Here is a 20,104-nt window from a genome sequence, read left to right as displayed (position 1 = left end):
CAGCCTGTTTATTAGGTGCAGTGGGGTGATGAACACCTTAAGGGAGGGTGTTCCCTCCAAGGCTACAGATCCAAAAAGAGCTTGAAGAATCCAGGAAGGAGACAGGGCTGTGTGGGGTACCTGATGCCCTTGAGGTCCAGCTAAGAAGCTTGGACTAGTTAATAAAAATACAATGAAAGAGCCTCCATCTGTTGAGGGTCTCTTCTTAATTATTTCCATCGAAACTACTCCAGCGAGGTAAATTTATTAAATCCAGTTGTACACAAAAGGCAACCACCAGGAGCCAGTGAAGGGGTGTAAGCTGGAATGTGACTTGATCAGTTGTGCGTTTTAGGAAGATCCCTTGAACCGTGGGCTGGACTGACAGGAAGTACCCTAGCAAACTGCTTTGAATTCCGTACATTTAAAAAAGTAATGATAACATTTGTCATTTTTTTCTTTCACTCCACAATTTATATTCACTGTAGAAAATATGAAAAATACAAGAAAGTTTAAAGAAATATAAAAAACTTAATTCCACCTTCCAGAGACATCCCGATTGATACTTTTCCTCCAGTTTCTTTTCCCCCTCTATGCAAAAAATATGCAGTCATTAGAATGACTGATGGGCGGAAGATGGGGAGAGGCCCCTGTTAAAGCGTTGCCGATAATTCCCTCCTCTCTTTCTCTCCGTCTTACTAGGTCCACACCAAGAGGCCGACTGATTTTTCCCACGAGTCAGCGAAAGTCCACACGACTCGGCGCTACCACCCTCGCTCGCCGCAGGCCGGTCTCTAGGGGGCGCTGCCGCAAGACCCGACGGGGAAGAAGGAAGCCGGTGCGAAAACGCGTTGGAATTTGGGCACCGCGGCAGCCCGTAGCTGGCTTTCCCAACATGGCGTTTCCCCAAGACGTCCACGTCAGGATCTGTAACCAAGAGATTGTCAAATTCGATCTGGAGGTGAAGGCGCTTATCCAGGTACTAATGCCCGGGACCCCCGCCGGGGTCCAGGAGCCCTAAACCCAAGCTCCACTGGCCTTCTGTGAGCTCGGCGGTCTCACTCCCGAGCTTTTCCCCCTTGGTCCCGTCCCCTTCGTCCCCTTCGTCCCCTTCGTCCCCTTGACCGTTGGCCTTGGTACTCCATCTGGCTGCCCTTGGCTCGCCCTCTTCCGGGACGCCCCCTCCACCTCAGCCCCGACCAGCCTTCCCCTTTGTGGCCCCTCCCCTACACACCTCTGGCCGTCGCCTCGCCCCCACGACAGCCTCAAAGCTTACCTGTCATCCTGCTTGGCCCCGCCTTCTGACACCGTCCTCTCCATCCTTTGGTAGCGTCCTGGAAGCCATTAGCCTCGCCCCCTGCTGGCCAGCTCCCTGGGTCCGATGCCCCGTGGCACCAAAGGCCACCTGGCATGGGAGGCACCGTTCGTTACGTGAAACGAACGTCACCTGGACCGTAGTTGAGATTGTTGGAAATGAGGAAATCGAGTCTGCCTGGATCAGAAAGCAGATACTGGCAAAACTGGGACCCGGATAGGGAAAGTCAGTCTGTAGAAAAGACTTAAGAGTCTACTCTTTCGTTTAACAGATGGGGTAATTGAGGTCCTTTGCCTTAAGCCAATTTTAAGGGTAGAAGGTAGTATTGCAGTAAACCAATTGGCATAGGCAAGAGTTAGGAATGTAGAAATGGTTCCTTGAGTTTAGCAAAAAGAAACCAAAAGTTTAAAACCTTCCTTTTGGGTTTCCCTGGTGGCGCAGTGATTGAGAGTCTGCGTGCTAATGCAGGGGACATGGGTTCGTGCCCCGGTCCGGGAAGATCCCACATGCCGCGGAGCGGCTGGGCCCGTGAGCCATGGCTGCTGAGCCTGTGCGTCTGGAGAGACCACAGCAGTAAGAGGCCCGCGTACCGCAAAAAAAAAAAAAAAAAAACCTTCCTTTTAGGCAGATCGTTTCCATTTCCAACAAATGTTACTAAACATTCGATGTAGACTCAGAGTTTGCAACCAGCTGTCGTAAAAGGTGAAGGAAAGTAAGGCTACCCACGGAAATCAGATGCAAAATAAACCAAATTAATAGCTTATTATATGTTGCAAGGACTGTGATTTAACGAGTAATCCAGAGAACAAGTGAGGCAACTTGATGCAAACATTTAAACTTCTTGAACTTCACATTTCCCATGTGTAAACTACAAAACATCTGGGCCAATTCTAGAAAAATAAATTTAAGATTCAGAACAAATGAAATTGCCTTTTCACATAATCGAAATTGCTTAAGCGCCCTTTTGCACTTTCCAACATTTGCATTCTCATGATGAGAGCAATTGATGATAGCCAGATTTAGCATACTCTTACTGTGTCCCAGCTCCTCTGCTAAGCCCTTTACATAGGTACCTGGTCTGTGAAGTGGGTATGTTGTGATGAGGAAACTGAGGCACAGAGGACTCTAACTTTCAAGGTTACACAGCTAATAAACTGCTACAGCCAGAATTTGAATCCACATAATCTGGCTCTAGGGCCTGCTTTAAAACCTGCCCTGGGATGAGGTCTCCATAGACCTCTACGAGCTGGAGGAGGAGTATTACTCGTCTAGCTCAAGTCTTTGCGAAGCTAATGGTCTGCCTCTGTGTGAAGCTTACTGGAGGCTGGACCTCAACACAGACTCCGCTGACGGCCTCTCAGGCCTTCTGCCGGCGTCCCCAGAGCCCAGTGCTGGCCCCCTGCAGGCTGCAGCCCCTGCCCACTCCTACGCCGGTGGCCCCGGCCCCATGGAGCACGCCTGAGCCTCCCAGGGCTCCCCTCCCTGGGCCTCTAGGGTCTTAGGAATGAAATCCAGTGCTCCCCTCTGGGCCCACCACAGCCTCAACTCCCTTCAGCCTTGGGGAGCCGCTGTGGCCTCTTTGGGAACTGTTTCAGCCCAGGGACAGCCCACCTAGGAGTGTTGGGGGAAAGCAGTGCACCCAACCATACTGGGGTGGCCCATCCTTCCTCGAGTCGTCACCCCTTATTTGCTACCTTCCTGGCTGGCTGGATGGAAGGAAGTTTCCAGGATAGTTTGTCCTGTTGAGGACCAAACAGCGGGGTAGGGTTGATGCCCAGCATTGGGAGACCTGACCTGAGCATGGTGTTTACAATGGCGGGGAGGATGGAAGTGCTCAGAGTGGACAGTACTAGCCAAGGCCAGGCCCCCATGCAGAGCTCTGCCCTCTACCTTGCCCTGAGGCTCTCTGTGCTAGCTGACTGCCCTTGCAGGGCTGTGGGGAAAAGGGGGCTGCCCACTCTTGCAGAAGTCAGGCAGGGTCCTTCCTAATTCCGCTGCTGCACACATTTTGGTTATTTTTGTAATGAGACTGTTGAATAAAACCAGCTCCGCCCTTTTGCAAAAAAACCAAAAAAACAAAAACTAAAAACCTGGCCCCGGTAATTTTGAATGTCCAGAAACAAATTCTAAATCTACCTTCAACGTGTCTATAAACAGTGTGATTTATAATAGATGGTTTGTAAAATTAGATTGAGAAGTTAATCTTGTCATATGATGCCAGGAATTTAGCATCCTGATTTTCAAGTTGGAAAGATGTAAAGTTATAGTATCTCTTTCGGATGTTTATTCTTGTCAGATGTATAAGCTGCTTTAAGTCTTTCATAGTGGCTGGGTGGCGTTTTGTTAAGCTTCAGGAACTAATAAGTCAAGACAATTTTGTTTCTATCTATGCTTTTATGTTGCTTGCTCAGAATTATCCTAAAGAGGGATGAGAAAATGTAAATTATAATGTTTTTGCTTGTGTTGCAGAGGTAAAGAGCAAAGATCAGGATGAATTACAGTCAGTAGGCCAAACTTAGTTGTGCTGTAAAGCCAACCCTCTCACTATACAGCTGGTGTCATTTCATTGCATTGTCTTGAGAAAGACCTCTTCATCTCTTCAATGTCTCCTAGGATATTGGAGATTGTTCAGGGCCATTAAGTGCACTTACCGAGCTGAATACTAAAGTGAAAGAGAAGTTTCAACAGTTGCGGCACAGAATACAGGTGAGTGTCTGCAGAGCTGGGATGCTGAAACTGGGTAACGATGAACGGGGCTTCGAACTGGGTCTAACCTCTGCTCGAGAGCTGTCCAGGTCCTTCAGTAAATGTTCAGATGGGAGTAGTAAACGTTTAGACAGTGGAGGTAACTGTACTAACCTGCTATCCAGGTAAAGATGAGGGACTTCTGAATGCACAACACTGCCAGCTATGTTACAGGTGGATAGTAGGGACACCATTGTCCTGGGAATTTTTCAACTTGAAAACTCTGAGGTCACTTGCATTACTTTCTTTTCTCTACCACTCTCTCCAACCCATCCACCTCAATCCATTACCAGTGTCCCCTGGTTTTTTTTTTCCGTGCTGTCACTTTGCCCAGCCTCTTCCTCTCTGTTTCTGTAGTCTCCAGTCACATCATATGCATATGTAACAGTCCTGAATTTGACTAGGGTATATGTGCTGCCTCCAAAAACAATAGAATGAGAAAAGTAGCAGTCTGAATAGCATAGGTGTTTCTGTGCTGTGCCCTGAGTGAGGGTAAGATGGGAGGCATGGATCTGGCCATTCCTGTCTGGGTCTTGGGGCACCTGGTCTCGCTGCATATGGTTCTTGGATTTAAAGACTTGTGCTCTCTTTATGACATGGCCCCAAATGCCAGCCAATAACCCTGTTTTTGCTTACCAGAAGAAGACAGTCTGTTCCAAAGATGATAGAAAAAGTGGCAGTTTGGACCCTGAAAAACAGGATGTCTGTGTCCTGTGCGTTGCTTCCTAAGGGATTTTCAAGGGCAATTTTGGCAATATGCAGTTTTTGTCAAAGGAGTTCACTTGAAGATTTCAGCAATGTCACTGAACCTGGCTGATCTCTTTCCACCTCCATCTCTAGTGCTGATTTAATAATTTTAATTTTTTAATTTAGAAAGCCTGTTACTTTCACATGTTTTTTATATATGCGTATATGTGTGTAAATATTGGCAGGCAGGAAAAAGTGCAGTGAAAACCTTAGGTGTGCCTCCTTATTTGTTCTCTGTTCCCCTCCTCCAAATAGGTAACCACTCTTATATGTTACTTATGTATCTTTCCATAGTTTCTCTACTCAGATGCTAAAAAAGACAAATGTTTTCTTATTTCTTTCCCATTTCTCATCTAAAAGGTAGCATATTAAAAATGGTATTCTCATACCATTTTTAAGCTTAATATGTATTGGAAATCTTTCCATGTCAGTATTGGGAAGCTTCCTCATTCTTTTTTTATAGCCATAATTTATTTTTGGCCTGTTCTCTGTCAAAGGGCATTTATTTGGACTGTTTTTTTGCTTTTTAAAGCAAGTTTATTCCATGAAAGACCTTTTTTCAACTCATATGACTTCAGCTCTCCAACCACACTCACCACCTTAAGTATAAGTATTTCCTTGTTCTTTCTGTTTAAGTTTCTGTGTGCTCACCCAGTGTTGATGTCCTTCACTAAGTAAGATAACCTCAGTACATTTACACATTTGTTATGTCCCTCCCTCCTGATCATCAGCTCTTCAAGCACCAGTCTACCCAGGCACCTAGTAAGGCCCTAATAATTTTGCACATGGTCAATGAATATTGACTCCATCCCAGTTTTAATCTGCATCTCCAAACATTTATTAGTGTATAAACAAGCATATAAATAAATAAATTAGTATATAAATGAGCTAATAGTTTATGTTTTTGCATCAATAGCTTGATTAAAACTGGAACTTGTTTTAATTTGAAAGCCAAAAGTATGACATGACCAGACAGGGAAGGACAAATATCATATGATATCACTTACACGTGGAATCTAAAGAATAATACAAATGGACGTATTTACAGAAACAGAAATAGACTCACAGACATAGAAAACAAACTTATGGTTAACAAAGGGGAAAGGGTGGTGGAGGGATAAATTAGGAGTTTGGGATTAACAGATACACACCACTATATAGAAAATAGATAAACAACAAGGATTTACTGTACAGCACAGGGAACTATAGTCAAATCTTATAATAACCTATAATGGAAAAGAATTGGAATATATATATATATATACATACACATATAACTGAATCACTTTGCTATATACCTGAAACTAACACAATATTGTAAATCAACTATACTTCAGTTAAAAAAATATGACATGAGACTCAAGGTATATTGACATCTTTAATTATGGTCTGTCTGATAGTTCCATCATCTGAAGTTCTTGGGGGTCTCAGACAGCTGGTTGTTAGGTCTGCTGTCCCTCACTGTGGTGGACGGTTGGGTCCTGGTGTTTGGTTATTTTGGGCTCTGAGTACTCCTCTTCAGAAGCCCTTCCTGGTGGGACTTTTGTGTGGCCTGAGTTGAAGGCAAGTCTCTTCAAAGGTTTTTGCATTTGCTTTTGCCAGGTCTCCTAGGATTATCACAAGTCTGGGAGCACTTTCATGTTCTTTTCTCCTCGTGGAGTTTCTGAAACCACTCAGGGAGTATGAATTTGAATCCTAGATCAGTGTGAGGGTAGCTCCATGGTTATATATTCTCAGGGAAGATATTTTGTATCCCTCTAGCCAGACCCCACAGCAAAAAAGGACAAGCTTCCACATTTTCTCTGCTGGTTGACAGACATTTTCCTAGTTCACCTTTTCACTGAGGGTGTATCCCTTTGTGGTCCTGGCTTTGTGGTGTTCTCCATTCCAATTCCTGGCCTCAAATGGCCAAGGCTTCATTTTCTGTCCCCACATAGACTTTATTTTTTTGTTGTTTTTTAAAAAATATTTATTTATTTGGTTGCGCTGAGTCTTCGTTGCAGCAGGCGGGCTCCTTAGTTGTGGCAGGTGGGTTCCTTAGTTGCTGCTCGCCGGCTCCTAAGTCGTGGCATGTGAACTCTTAGTTGTGGCACGCATGTAGGGTCTAGTTCCCTGGCCAGAGATTGAACCTGGGCCCCCTGCATTGGGAGCGTGGAGTCTTAACCACTGCGCCACCAGGGAAGTCCCCCCACGTGGACTTTAAAACCCTCTTTGCCTCCAGTCTAAAATGAAATATGTACAGAGATTGAGAGTAAGCATGAAGCAACAGCAGTGGTATTTCCATCATATTTCAGAGTGGAATCAGTAGGCTCCTATATAGTTGTATTTTTTTCCTTTTCTTTTCAGGCATGCCCTAGATTAGAGAAGCGTATCTCCTGCTCCAGGGCAGCCTCACATCCCTCACAGGAAGGCCGCTCTGGCTCTTAGTTCCCTTCTCGTTTTGTGGTCCTGGGGATGCTCCTTACTTTCCTGCAGACTGAGCTATCTATGTAAAAGGATGTTTATTGTATGTGAACTGGCATTCCTAAGTCTTCCGTTCTAGGAGGGTTTTCTTTTTTCTAATATTTATTTATTTGGCTGCATCAGGTCTTAGTTGTGGCATGTGGGATCTCTCGTTGCAGCACGTGGGCCCTTCATTGCGGTCCGCAGGCTCCAGAGTTTGCGGGCTTAGTAGTTGAGGCATGTGGGTTTCTCTCTAGCTGAGGCATGTGGGCTTCTGTCTAGTTGTGGGGCACGGGCTCAGTAGTTGCAGCACATGGGCTCTCTAGTTGTGTCGCGCGGGCTCCAGAGCATGTGGGCTTAGTTGCCCCGTGGCGTGTGGGATCTTAGTTCCCCGACCAGGGATCAAACCCGCGTCCCCTGCGTTGGAAGGCAGATTCTTAACCACTGGACCACCAGGGAAGTCCCTAGGAGGGTTTTCAAGTGCTGTTGCATAACTGGTAGAAATAGAAGTACTGTCCAGTTTTGTATTAGCTTTTAAAGTCATTTTAATTGAGAGCTGTTTTCCCCCCACAGGAGCTTGAGCAGTCGGCTAAAGAGCAAGACAAAGAGTCGGAGAAGCAAGTTCTGCTCCAGGAAGTGGAGAATCACAAAAAGCAGATGCTCAGGTAGGTAGAGTACCTGGCCTCCTGCTAGTGGCCTTGGCTGGGCTGCTTGCTCCCTGTGAGGCTTGTGCCAGGGTTTGCCTAATAAACCTAGCTTAATGACTCAATTGTGCCATTTATACACAGACCGGATGTAATTCTCAAAGCTGGGGGGCAAGCAGGGGCTGTTGGGTAAGTGAGACTGTGCGTAGTTTACAAAAGCGTATTTAACATTATACTGTATTTTATATTTTTAAAAAAACAAAAAAATGGTTGCTTTTGTAATACAAGGTCCTTTTTTTTTTTTTTTTTTTTAATATTTATTTATTTGGCTGTACCGGGTCTTAGTTGCAGCACGTGGGATCTTTGTTGGTGCGTGCAGAATCTTTAGTTGCGGCAGGTGAGCTCTAGTTCCCTGACCAGGGGATTGAGCCCGGTTCCCCTGCATTGGGATCAGGGAGTCTTAACCACTGGACCACCAGGGAAGTCCCAGTAATACAAGGTCCTTTTTAATCTAAAGAGAATTGATATCTTAAAAAGTCCATTGAAAGTGAACCTACTTAAGACGGACCAAAATGTAGAAAGTTTTGAATGGGACTTTATCTTAAAAAATGAAACAAAAAAATGTAAATAAGCTTATGTTAAATAAAATTGAGGTTTTCATTGCAGCTATATGCTTATTTGATTATATAACTGAAGGTATGTGCTATTTTTTGGTATTGAAATTGGGGGACTTATCCAACAAAATTGTCTGATAGCATGAAACTGTACCTGACCCTTCACATTTGATGTTTGCACCACAATCAAAAAGAGGGTTGTTATTGCAAAAATATTTGAGGGCCCCATCAACTTTTCCAAGCCCCTGGTAGCCATATCCTTCTCTTTTGAAGTCTCTTATCAATGTCACCATCCTTGTAGGTTTTCTCTTCATCCTTGTTAATTGGACTAACTGTCACATCTGTATTTGTCTATGGCTTTGCTTCTGATTTGAGTAATTCTCCAGCATCATCCTTGCTGACAGCAGCTCTGTTTATAACGCCCAGCCGTCAGGAGGATAGGGACTGACAAAGACATGGGTGTGGTAGAGGCTCCTGTGAGGAGGGAGGGATGTGTGAGTGGGGACCAGTGAGACTTTGTGTCATGATGGCTTTCCTTTCCGTAGGCCACCATGGGGACTCAGATTACAAACATTATGTAAAGAGGACCCTTGTGTAAAATCTAGCAAGTTACACCAGCAAAACCACCTCAGCATGGGTTTAAAGTTGCGAGTGGCCATTCGGGATGTGCAGTTCCAGGATAGAGGAGAGAAAGCAATAAATTAATACTTTGGCGATTTTGTGTTGAAACAGTACTTGTGCTTACCTGGGTTGTCGTGCTTGTCACACTATACAGTAAATATTTTTGCTTGTCTTTCTCCCCAGTAAATGTGAGTCCCTGAGGGCAAGCACTGTTGTTCATTTATCTCTGCATTGCAGGGCCCAGCAGAACTCCCTTGTAAACAGTTGAAAATGTAATTGATTCTTTTAAAGTATCAGGTGTGAGACGGCATAGCAGATGCTGGTCAGGCATTAGAGAGCTCATTTGAACATTTCAACATAGAGGTGCTATTCAAAACCACCCTATCAGTTCGTGTACTCTCATTTGCCTCTTTAAATATTCCGGGGGTTAGCACAATTGATTTGAGCCAGCTGTGTAAGAGTTCTAGTGCATGAGTTTGATTCTCTGAGGAGCCCAGTTAACTTTTTTATAGTCCATCAAACAGAGGCCTCACTCTAACGTAAATTGATGCAGCCACTATGGAAAACAGTATGGAGGTTCCTCAGAAAACTAAAAATAGACTTACCATATGATCCAGCAATCCCACTCCTGGGCATATACCCAGAGAAAACTATAATTCGAAAAGATACATGCACCCCTATGTTGACGTAAATAGCAGCACTGTTCACAATAGCCAAGACATGGAAACAACCTAAATGTCCATCGATAGATGAATGGATAAAGAAGATGTGGTACATATATACAATGGGATATTACTCAGCCGTAAAAAAGAATGAAAGAATGCCATTTGCAACAAACCTAGAGATTATCTTACTAAGCAAAGTAAGTCAGAAAGAGAAGGACAAATACCATATGATATCACTTATAAGTGGAATCTAAAATACGACACAAATGAATGTGTCTATGAAACAGATAGACAGACAGAGAGAACAGACTTGTGGTTGCCAAGGGGGAGTAGGGGAGGGAAGGACTGGGAGTTTGGGATTAGTAGATGCAAACTAGTATGTATAAGGTGGATAAACAACAAGGGCCTACTGTATAGCACAGGGGACTATATTCAATATCCTGTGATAAACCATAATGGAAAAGAATATGAAAAAATATATATATGTTTAGCTGAGTCACTTTGCTATTCAGCAGAAATTAACACATTATATATCAGCTATATCAACATTATATATCAACTTCAATAAAATATTAAATAAAAAAGGACCCCACTCGAACTCCAGGGAACTGTTCACCAAATTTGAGTTGTTTCTTGCAAGGAGATCAGGTAAAAAATGTAAATAAATCATGTCAGACTGGACTCTTCTAATACAGTGTGTTTGTGTTGTCCATGATTGGTCTGTGGTATGTAAAGAACAGCAAATCTTGAAGAAATACTGAAGAAAACTGTCTTATAATGATTTTTCTACTTCCTGTTACACATACTGATTGAGCAGCTAATGGGCCAATAACTGTTGTTCTGGGTACTGGTTATACAAAGATGAGCGAGGCATGGTTCTCGAGGAACAGAACCAAGCCGCACACAAGGCAAGGCAGTAATGTGTAAGAGATAACTTTGAACGGGGCCTTGTGTGCCCCGCTGGGAAGTTTGGATGTTACCCTGAAGTCTGGAGCCATTGTGGGCTGTAAACAGAGGCATGCTATGGCCAGGTTGCTCCCTGTGGCTGTCCTGGGGGGAGAGGGACAGTTAATGGGCAGTAGGAAAGCAACTCAGAGACAACCTCCAGGATCCAGACAAGAGGTGTTGGGACCTGAGCTGGAGCAGCTGCTGGGGCAACCAAGTGGAGGAAGTGGCCGGGGGGCCGGGGGTGGGGGAGGGGGGATGGACCCTGGGCCAAACTCGGGTGGCCTTCCTTACTCCCTGGCTGGAAGGAAGACCTGCTGTGACTTGAACTGACAGCCTGGTGGCATCAACAGAAACTCACACATGACCCTTCTAATTCCAGCAATCAGACCTCATGGAGGAAGGCAAATCTCACTTGCAAAATTGCTATTGACAACCTAGAGAAAGCAGAACTTCTCCAGGGAGGAGACCTCTTCAGGCAAAGGTACCTGTCTTTTCGTCTTTCTGGGTTCTGGTGATAGAATAAAGAGCAATCGGCAAGGTGCAAAACCCACTGTGGGGAACCCCTTCTTGTTTTCAGCATAAAATTAGTATTCGATTTTATAAGTAAATTTTTTAAGTATGAAAGAAATGTATTCTTATTTGTAGTAAATTAGTAAAATAAAAATATGAGTAACAAACTGAAAGTAAGTCATAATTGCACTACTCACAAACGTTTTGATATGTTGCCTCCTCTCATTATTTTTTCTTCCATATTTTTTATAAAGTCAATATCATACCATACATAAAATTTAGTCTCCTACTCCCCTTCACTTAGTATCGTTGCACAGACTGACATTTTTTTTTAAAAAGCTCTTTAAACAAAATGTTAATAGTACATAGTATTCCCTTATATTAACTAATCCCCTGTTTGTGTGTGTTTATATTTCTAGTTTGTCAGTATTATAAATAACACACCAGGGCACATGTCAGTACATAAGGCTTTGTCCACATTCTGGATGTTTCCTTTGGAGAGATTCCCAGATGAGATTATTGGTTCAAAGGCGTGAACATTTCTAAGGTTCCTAATACATATCGCCAGATGGCTTTCAGAAGGTAGCACCAGTTTACGTTCCTAATCAGCAGTCTTCAAGAGCGTGCTCTCTGCACGCCTTTGTCACCACTGACTATAATCATTTAAAAATATGTACTAATTCGATAGATTAAAAAATGGGATCTCATTTGAATCTGGGGCTTTCCTGCAGCCGGGCTTTTGTTGACATTCCTCCTCCCACTCTGGACTTCTAGGAAAACCGCCAAAGAGAGCCTGGCCCAGACGTCCAGTGCTATCACAGAGAACCTCATGGGGATCAGCAGGATGATGTCCCAGCAGGTCCAGCAGAGCGAGGAAGCCATGCAGACGCTGGGTAAAGCCGGGCCTGCAGTGGGAAGCTGCTCCCAGAGATACGGGCTCCAGAGCCCTTGCCCCCGGGCTCCTCCACCTCTGCCCCCATCCGCCCCCAAGCTTACTGATCTGTGTGGCTTCTCACTTCTTTGACAGCCTGGTCTTACCCAGAGTGGGATACGCCGCTCTCATTTCCCTTTTCGGTTTTTATAGTTGTACTACAAGATCCACACAACCCCATCAAAATGTGCAGAAGCACTCCCAGGGGCTTTCTCCTGGAGAGTGGGTGCCAGCAAGGCTGGAGGAGGGGCCTGGGAGTCTGTTTCTCATCTAGGGCTCTGGGGACCCCCCTGGCCAGGCAGAGAGATGATCAGTTATTGGCTGGCAGCTAGTCTGCTAGCATTTCATCAGCTTACAGTTGTACTCCCCAATGTTATTTTTACTGTGAGCTCCTTTTATTTCTTTATTTTTGGGCTGCACCATGCGACATGCGGGATCCTAATCCCCCGACCAGGGATCGAACCCGTGCCCCCTGCAGTGGAAGCACGGAGTCCTAATCACTGGACCGCCAGGGAAGTCCTGTGAGCGCCTTTTAAAAGATGCAGTCAGGGCTTCCCTGGTGGCGCAGTGGTTGAGAATTTGCCTGCCAATGCAGGGGACACGGGTTCGAGCCCTGGTCTGGGAAGATCCCACGTGCCACGGAGCAACTAGGCCCGTGAGCCACAACTACTGAGCCTGCGCATCTGGAGCCTGTGCTCCACAACAAGAGAGGCTGCGACAGTGAGAGGCCCGCGCACTGCGATGAAGAGTGGCCCCCGCTCGCCGCAACTAGAGAAAACCCTCACACAGAAACGAAGACCCAACACAGCCAAAAATAAATTAAAAAAAAAAAAAAAAAAAAAGATGCAGTCAGAGGCCACAGAAGAAGCTGCCGCAGACCATCTGGGTCTCCCCAACAGCTTTTCCATGATGTCTCCCTTATAACACAGAAGAGAATCTGCCCTGCCCAGGATCCTCCGTGTAGGAAAACAGGAAGAGAGTTTACTCTTTGAAAGACTTTTGGAAGATTTTACACAGAGACAAAAGTAGAGAGCCTGGTACATGAGTCCCAGGAACCCATCACCCAGCTCCAGCAGTTGTCAACTCCTGGCCAGTCTTGTTTCAACTCTGTCCTCACTGTGCTCCCATCTGGATTACTGTGAAGCAAATCTCAGACGTCATCCATATAAATATTTCAATATGTCTCTCTAAAAGATAAGAGACTCTTGAAACAAAAAACAAACAAAACAAAACCACAATACCGTTACCACCCCTAAAAATTATCTGTAATTTTGAACTACTCTTTTTTTTTTCGGTGTACTATCAAAACAGGCAGAAGCAAAAGGAAAGCAAGCAGCTTATCCCCAAGGTCACTCCCTGTGTTTGAAAATTTTCTGGGTTTAGGCTCGGAACCAGCTGGTCACCTCCTCTGAGTGTGCACCGGGGTCATGGCCTGAGCCTGGGGAGAGGCCTTGGAGAACGTGAGAGGGAGGAGCCGGCCTGGCCTTGGAATCGAGGACTTTTCTGCCTCTGGTGCGAGCGACAGGACACCCACGCCCAGCACGTATATCAGAAACAGACCATGTATTTAAGTGGTGAGAAGGCTGCACAGATCCTGATGGTTTCTGGGGTGTTGAGGGTCATTCTTGGGGTACATTTTGTAGGAGAGATAGCCATTGAAAAAAGAAGAATGCAGTTCATTTTTTTCTTTACTTATTTATTTTTGGCTGTGTTGGGTCTTCGTTGATGCACCAGGCTTTCTCTAGTTGCAGCGAGCGGGGGCTACTCTTCGTTCCGGTGTGTGGGCTTCTCGTCACGGTGGCTTCTCTTTGTTGTGGAGCATGGGCTCTAGGCGCACGGGCTTCAGTAGTTGTGGCTCTTGGGCTCAGTAGTTGTGGCCCACGGGCTCTAGAGCGCAGGCTCAGTAGCTGTGGTGCATGGGTTTAGTTGCTGCAGGGCATGTGGGATCTTCCCGGATCAGGGCTTGAACCCGTATCCCCTGCATTGGCAGGAGGATTCCTAACCACTATACCACCAGGGAAGTCAAAGAATACAGTTCTTAATCCTTTCTTTATGACTCACAAACTCAAAATAGGGGCTTCCCTGGTGGCACAGTGGTTGGGAATCTGCCTGCTAATGCAGGGGACACGGGTTCGAGCCCTGGTCTGGGAGGATCCCACATGCTGCAGAGCAACTAGGCCCGTGAGCCACAACTACTGAGCCTGCGCGTCTGGAGCCTGTGCTACGCAACAAGAGAGGCCACGATAGTGAGAGGCCCACGCACCGCGATGAAGAGTGGCCCCCGCTTGCCACAACTAGAGATAGCCCTCGCACAGAAACGAAGACCCAACACAGCAAAAATAAATTAATTAATTAATAAACTCCTACCCCCAACATCTTCTTAAAAAAAAAAAAAGTCTTTTAGGACCATAATTTTTTTTTTAAAAGCCCATTAAGGATATGATGTCTGGTATTTGCTGTAAAATTGTAGGTGGGGGCAGTTAAATGGGGGTCGTGAGGGGACAGGACTGCCAGGGAGTTGGTGGTTCATGTGTATGGGTGATGGCACATGGCACTTCATGATATTATTCTGGCACTTCATGATATTATTCTGTCTACTTCTGTGATGGTTAAAATTCTCTGTAAAGAAAGTTTAACAAAGAAAGGCCTATTAGGTTTTTACTTAACAGGTTCTTACTTAGGTTTTCAAAATGGCAGCAGGCATGGAGAAAGAGGGCTGAGAGGGATTTTTGTTACATGAGTGTTTGTTTTTACCCCTTCTCTGTGTTTTTTTTTTAAATAGATCTTTATTGGAGTATAATTGCTTCACAATACTGTGTTAGTTTCTGTTGCACAACAAAGCGAATCAGCCATATGCATACACATGTCCCCATATCCCCTCTCTCTTGAGCCTCCCTCCCATCCTCCCTGTCCCACCCCTCCAGGTCATCGCAAATCACTGAGCTGACCTCCCTGTGCCATGCGGCTGCTTCCCACCAGCCAACTATTTTACATTCGGTAGTGTATATATGTCGACGCTACTCTCACTTCACCCCAGCTTCCCCCTCCCACCCCATGTCCTCAAGTCCATTCTCTATGTTTACCTCTTTATTCCTGCCCTGCAACTAGGTTCATCAGTACCAGTTTTTTTTTTTTTTTTTTGATTCCATATATATGCGTTAGCATACGGTATTTGTTTTTCTCTTTCTGACTTCACTCTGTATGACAGACAATAGCTCCATCCACCTCACTACAGATAACTCAATTTCGTTTCTTTTTATGGCTGAGTAACATTCCATTGTATATATGTGCCACATCTTCTTTATCCATTCATCTGTTGATGGACATCTGTAGCTTCCCTGTCCTGGCTATTGTAAATAGAGCTGCAATGAACATTGTGGTACATGTCTCCTTTTGAATTATGGTTTTCTCAGGGTATATGCCCAGTAGTGGGATTGCTGGGTCATAAGGTAGTTCTATTTTTAGTTTTTTAAGGAACCTCCATACTGTTCTCCATAGTGGTTGTATCAATTTACATTCCCACCAACAGTGCGGGAGGGTTCCGTTTGCACAACCCCCTTTCCAGCATTTATTGTTTCTAGATTTTTTGATAATGGCCATTCTGACCGACATGAGGTGATACCCCATTGTAGTTTTGAGTTGCATTTCTCTAATAATTAGTGATGTTGAGCATCTTTTCATGTGCCTCTTGGCCATCTGTATGTTTTCCTTGGTGAAATGTCTGTTTAGGTCTTCCGCTCATTTTTTAACTGGATTGTTTGTTTTTTTGATACTGAGCCCCATGAGCTGTTTGTATATTTTGGCGATAAATCCTTTGTTGTTTCATTTGCAAATATTTTCTCCCATTCTGAATGTTGTCTTTTTGTCTTGTTTATGGCTTCCTTTGCTGTGCAAAAGCTTTGAAGTTTAATTAAGTCCCATTTGTTTATCTCTGTTTTTATTTCCGTTACTCTAAGAGGTGGGTCAGAAAAGATCTTGCTGTGGTTTATGTCAAAGAGTGTTTTTCCTGTGTTTTTCTCTAAGAGCTTTATAGTGTCTGGTCTTACATTTAAGTCTTTAATCCATTTGGAGTTTATTTTTGTGTATGGTGTTAGGTAGTGTTCTAATTTCATTCTTTTACATGTAGCTGTCCAGTTTCCCCAGCACCACTTAATTGAAGAGGCTGTCTTTTCTCCATTGTAAGTTCTTGCCTCCTTTGTTGTAAATTACATGCCCATATGTGTGCGGGTTTATCTCTGGTCATTCTGTCCTGTACCATTGATCTATATTTCTGTTTTTGTACCAGTACTATACTGTCTTGATTACTGTAGCTTTGTGGTATAGTTTGAAGTCAGGGAGCCTGATTCCTCCAACTCCATTTTTCTTTCTCAAGATTGCTTTGAAAAAAAAAAAAAGATTGCTTTGGCTATTCGGGGTCTTTTGTGTTTCCATACAAATTGTAAAATTTTTTGTTCTAATTCTGTGAAGAATGTCATTGGTAGTTTGATAGGGATTGCATTGAATCTGTAGATTGCTTTGGGCAGTATAGTCATTTTCACAATATTGATTCTTCCAATCCAAGGACATGGTATATATTTCTCCATCTGTTTATGTCATCTTTGATTTCTTTCATCAGTGTTTTATAGTTTTCTGAGTACATGTCTTTCACCTCCTTAGGCAGGTTTATTCCTAGGTATTCTATTCTTTTTGTTGCAGTAGTAAATGCGAGTGTTTCCTTAATTTCTCTTTCTGATTTTTTGTTGTTGATGTATAGGAATGCCAGAGATTTCTGTGCATTAATTTTGTATCCTGCAACCTTACCAAAGTCATTGATTAGTTCTAGTAGTTTTCTGGTGGCATCTTTAGGATTTTCTATGTATAGTATCATGTCATCCTCAAACAGGGACAGTTTTACTTCTGTTCCGATTTGGATTCCTTTTATTTCTTTTTCTTCTCTGATTGCTGTGGCTAGGACTTCCAAAACTATGTTGAATAAGAGTGGCGAGAGTGGACATCCTTGTCTTGTTCCTGATCTTAGAGGAAATGCTTTCAGTTTTTCACCACTGAGTGTGATGCTTGCTGTGGATTTGTCATATATGGCCTTTATTATGTTGAGGTAGATTCCCTCTGTGCCCATTTTCTGGAGAGTTTTTATCATAAATGGGTGTTGAATTTTGTCAAAAGCTTTTTCTGCATCTCTTGAGATGATCATATGGTTTTTATTCCTTAATTTGTTAGTGAGGTGTATCACATTGATTGATTTGCGTATATTGAAGAATCTTTGCATCCCTGGGATAAATCCCACTTGATCATGGTGTATGATCCTTTTAATGTGCTGTTGGATTCTGTTTGCTAGTATTTTGTTCAGGAGTTTTGTATCTATGTTTAACAGTGATATTGGTCTATAATTTTCTTTTTTGTGATATCTTTTTCTGGTTTTGGTATCAGGGTGATGGTGGCTTCGTAGAATGAATTTGGGAGTGTTTCTGCCTCTGCAATTTTTGGAAGAGTTTGAGAAGGATCGGTTTTAGCTCTTCTCTAATCTGTGTTTTTCAAAACACTACTCTGTTTCCTCTGGTAATTTATTTGTTAATTAACTTATAATTTTGTGAAAAGGTAATATAAATTACGTGGTTAAGGAAAAAACCTCCAGGCCAACACTGTCCCATGGAAACATAATGGGAGCCACATACATTCACTTAAAATTTTTCATTAGACACATTAAAAAAAGTAAAAACAAACATGAAATTAATTGTAATCATATATTTAACTATTACAGTATGCAATTCATAGTGAAAATTATTGAGATATTTGACATTCCTTTTTTTTCTTTCCACACTAGAGCTCTGAAATTGTGTAGGTGTTTTACCCACAGAGACATGGATATTTGGATTGGACACATTTTACACACTCAGGTGTCACATGTGTCTAGTGGCCGTCATTCCGGGCTGCACAGCCCTGGACAGTACAGGAGGGAAACAGAAAGACTGCTCTCCCTTCTGACCTCCCCCTGCCCCTGACCTCCAGGTCTGCTGCCAGAGGGGCGCACTGTTACCAGTTTCTTTCATAGCCTTCTGAGACCCTCCAGCAGGCAGAGTACAAGCAAATTAAATGTTACCTATCCCCTTCTTTCTTACAGAAATGGAAACATTTCACATGTTGTCCTTCATGCCTCACCTTCTCACCTGACAACATGTTTCATTCTGTGGATGTTCTGATGATGCCCTGTTATGCTTTGTAGAGGAATCTTGCCAGGGAAACCTTCTTCCTCAAGTGTCAGGTCCAGAAACCCACACTCCAGTTAGTTTGACATGTGGGCACAACGAGCCTTAAGGGACACGTGCCTCCTTGTACGTTTCACACAGGGGCTGGAGCACAGGTGTCACGTGTTTAAAGCTACAGCCAGTGTCCCAGGACTGCAGGACTGGCATGTGTGAGGGCATGTGGCAGGGCCCAGGACATCCCTGCCCCTTCACGATCCCACAAAGAGCAGATCTGACCACCAGGCGTCCCGGCGGGTGCACCTCACAGGCGGCAAGTCCTGCCCCCAGCCCTGCCCCCACAGAGACCTCACAGTGCCTGTCCACGGTCACCCGCGTTAGTTTTGCGGCCGGGGGTTCTTCTCAGCAGCGCCTGCCTCCTCCAGAAAGTGGAGATTGGTGGTGAGGAAAGGAACCGTCCTCTGCCCTTTTCCCTGGTTATGTCCATGTTGGGAGGACTCCTAGTTATGGCCCTGTGACTGTATGTAAACAAACCTCATCCTTCCCTGAGCTGGATGGGACCCAGGGAAGTGCCTCTCCTTGCCCTGTCCTTGTCTGTTCACATCCTTTGCCCTGGCTCAGAACTTGCTTCCGAGCACAGTGTTAATTACTGGGAACCCAGCTGGCAGAGCGGAGTCTTTGGATTCGGTGTTGTACACTTTCTTAGTCAGGCTCCCTCCCTCTTTTGTTTCAGTTAATTCTTCACGGACTATCCTGGATGCAAATGAAGAATTCAAGTCCATGTCGGGGACCATCCAGCTGGGACGGAAGCTCATCACAAAATATAATCGCCGAGAGCTGACTGACAAGCTTCTCATTTTCCTTGCGCTCGCCCTCTTTCTTGCTACGGTTCTCTATATTGTGAAAAAGCGGCTCTTTCCATTTTTGTAAGATCTGAGAGCTGCCAGCTTTTGCCCTTTGAGTTCCAGTGTCAGGATCCAGCCATGCTCCTGAGCTCTGGCCCCGGCCACCAGACTGATCCACGCCCCCCAGTCTGCTCCAGTCGCTCAGCAGGTCCGATGGAGACACAGCCCCGCCTCCCGGAGCTTCTGCAGGTGGCTGGCGTGTAAGGGGCGAACAGAGTAAGGGGAGGGAGGCCTGTCATCGGGACACCTGCAGAGACAAAGGGACTCCAAGAGCTGTCCCACACTGTGGGTGGCTGCCACTTGAGGCACTCGGGCTGGCCTCCAGGATTTGATGCCCCTCTTGGGTCCCCCTCCCCCACTGCAGCCTTAATGCCAGATCTGGAGGAGGGAAGAGAAAAGGGGGAGAAAGAGGAGGATGGAAACTCATGTCCATTCCTTGAATAAAGTTGACTAAATTTTTTTTTATTTAAAAAATGTATTTATTTATTTTTGGCTGTGTTGGGTCTTCATTGCTGCACGTGGGCTTTCTCTAGTTGTGGCAAGTGGGGGCTACTCTTCATTGCGGTGGCTTCTCTTGTTGCGGAGCACGGGCTCTAGGCATGCGACTTCAGTAGTTGTGGCTCTAGGGCTCTAGAGCACAGGCTCAGTAGTTGTGGCACGCGGGCTTAGTTGCTCCGCGGCATGTGGAATCTTCCCGGACCAGGGCTCGAACCCCTGTCCCCTATATTGTCAGGCGGATTCTTAACCACTGCGCCACCAGGGAAGTCCCAAGTTGACTATTTAACAGCATGAAATGCATTCGGTTTTCTAAGGTATCCCTCTGGGAATTCATGTGCCT

The 20,104-nt window shown here is 44.7% G+C and overlaps 2 protein-coding genes across 3 annotated transcripts in view; both read left to right on the top strand.

Annotated features, from left to right (window-relative positions):
- CREBRF (CREB3 regulatory factor) overlaps nucleotides 1-813 on the top strand; it is a 64,836-nt gene extending 64,023 nt beyond the window's left edge. Inside the window, exon 10 of the mRNA XM_032625800.1 lies at nucleotides 682-813. The gene's annotated coding sequence lies outside the window, so the exon portion shown is untranslated. The remainder of the gene's footprint in view (nucleotides 1-681) is intronic.
- Nucleotides 814-829: 16 nt separating this feature from the next.
- On the top strand, nucleotides 830-19,719 carry BNIP1 (BCL2 interacting protein 1). 2 transcript variants are annotated; one of them, XR_004349083.1, is made up of 6 exons: nucleotides 830-958; nucleotides 3,908-4,000; nucleotides 7,802-7,893; nucleotides 11,100-11,201; nucleotides 12,005-13,735; nucleotides 19,095-19,212. XR_004349083.1 is itself a non-coding variant. In XM_032625801.1 (6 exons), the coding sequence occupies exons 1-6, from the start codon at nucleotides 875-877 to the stop codon at nucleotides 19,289-19,291; spliced, it is 687 nt and encodes a 228-aa protein (XP_032481692.1). In that variant the 5' UTR covers nucleotides 830-874; the 3' UTR covers nucleotides 19,292-19,719. The 2 variants fall into 2 exon arrangements, 1 of the variants encoding a protein (XP_032481692.1); XM_032625801.1 differs by having other exon boundaries at nucleotides 12,005-12,123; nucleotides 19,095-19,719.
- Nucleotides 19,720-20,104: the final 385 nt, after the last annotated feature.

This window comes from Phocoena sinus, chromosome 3 (assembly GCF_008692025.1).
Source record: "Phocoena sinus isolate mPhoSin1 chromosome 3, mPhoSin1.pri, whole genome shotgun sequence".
NCBI classification, from domain to species: Eukaryota; Metazoa; Chordata; class Mammalia; order Artiodactyla; family Phocoenidae; genus Phocoena; species Phocoena sinus.
The sequence above is the reverse complement of the archived record's forward strand: the minus strand, read 5'-3'. Positions and strand labels throughout refer to the sequence as shown.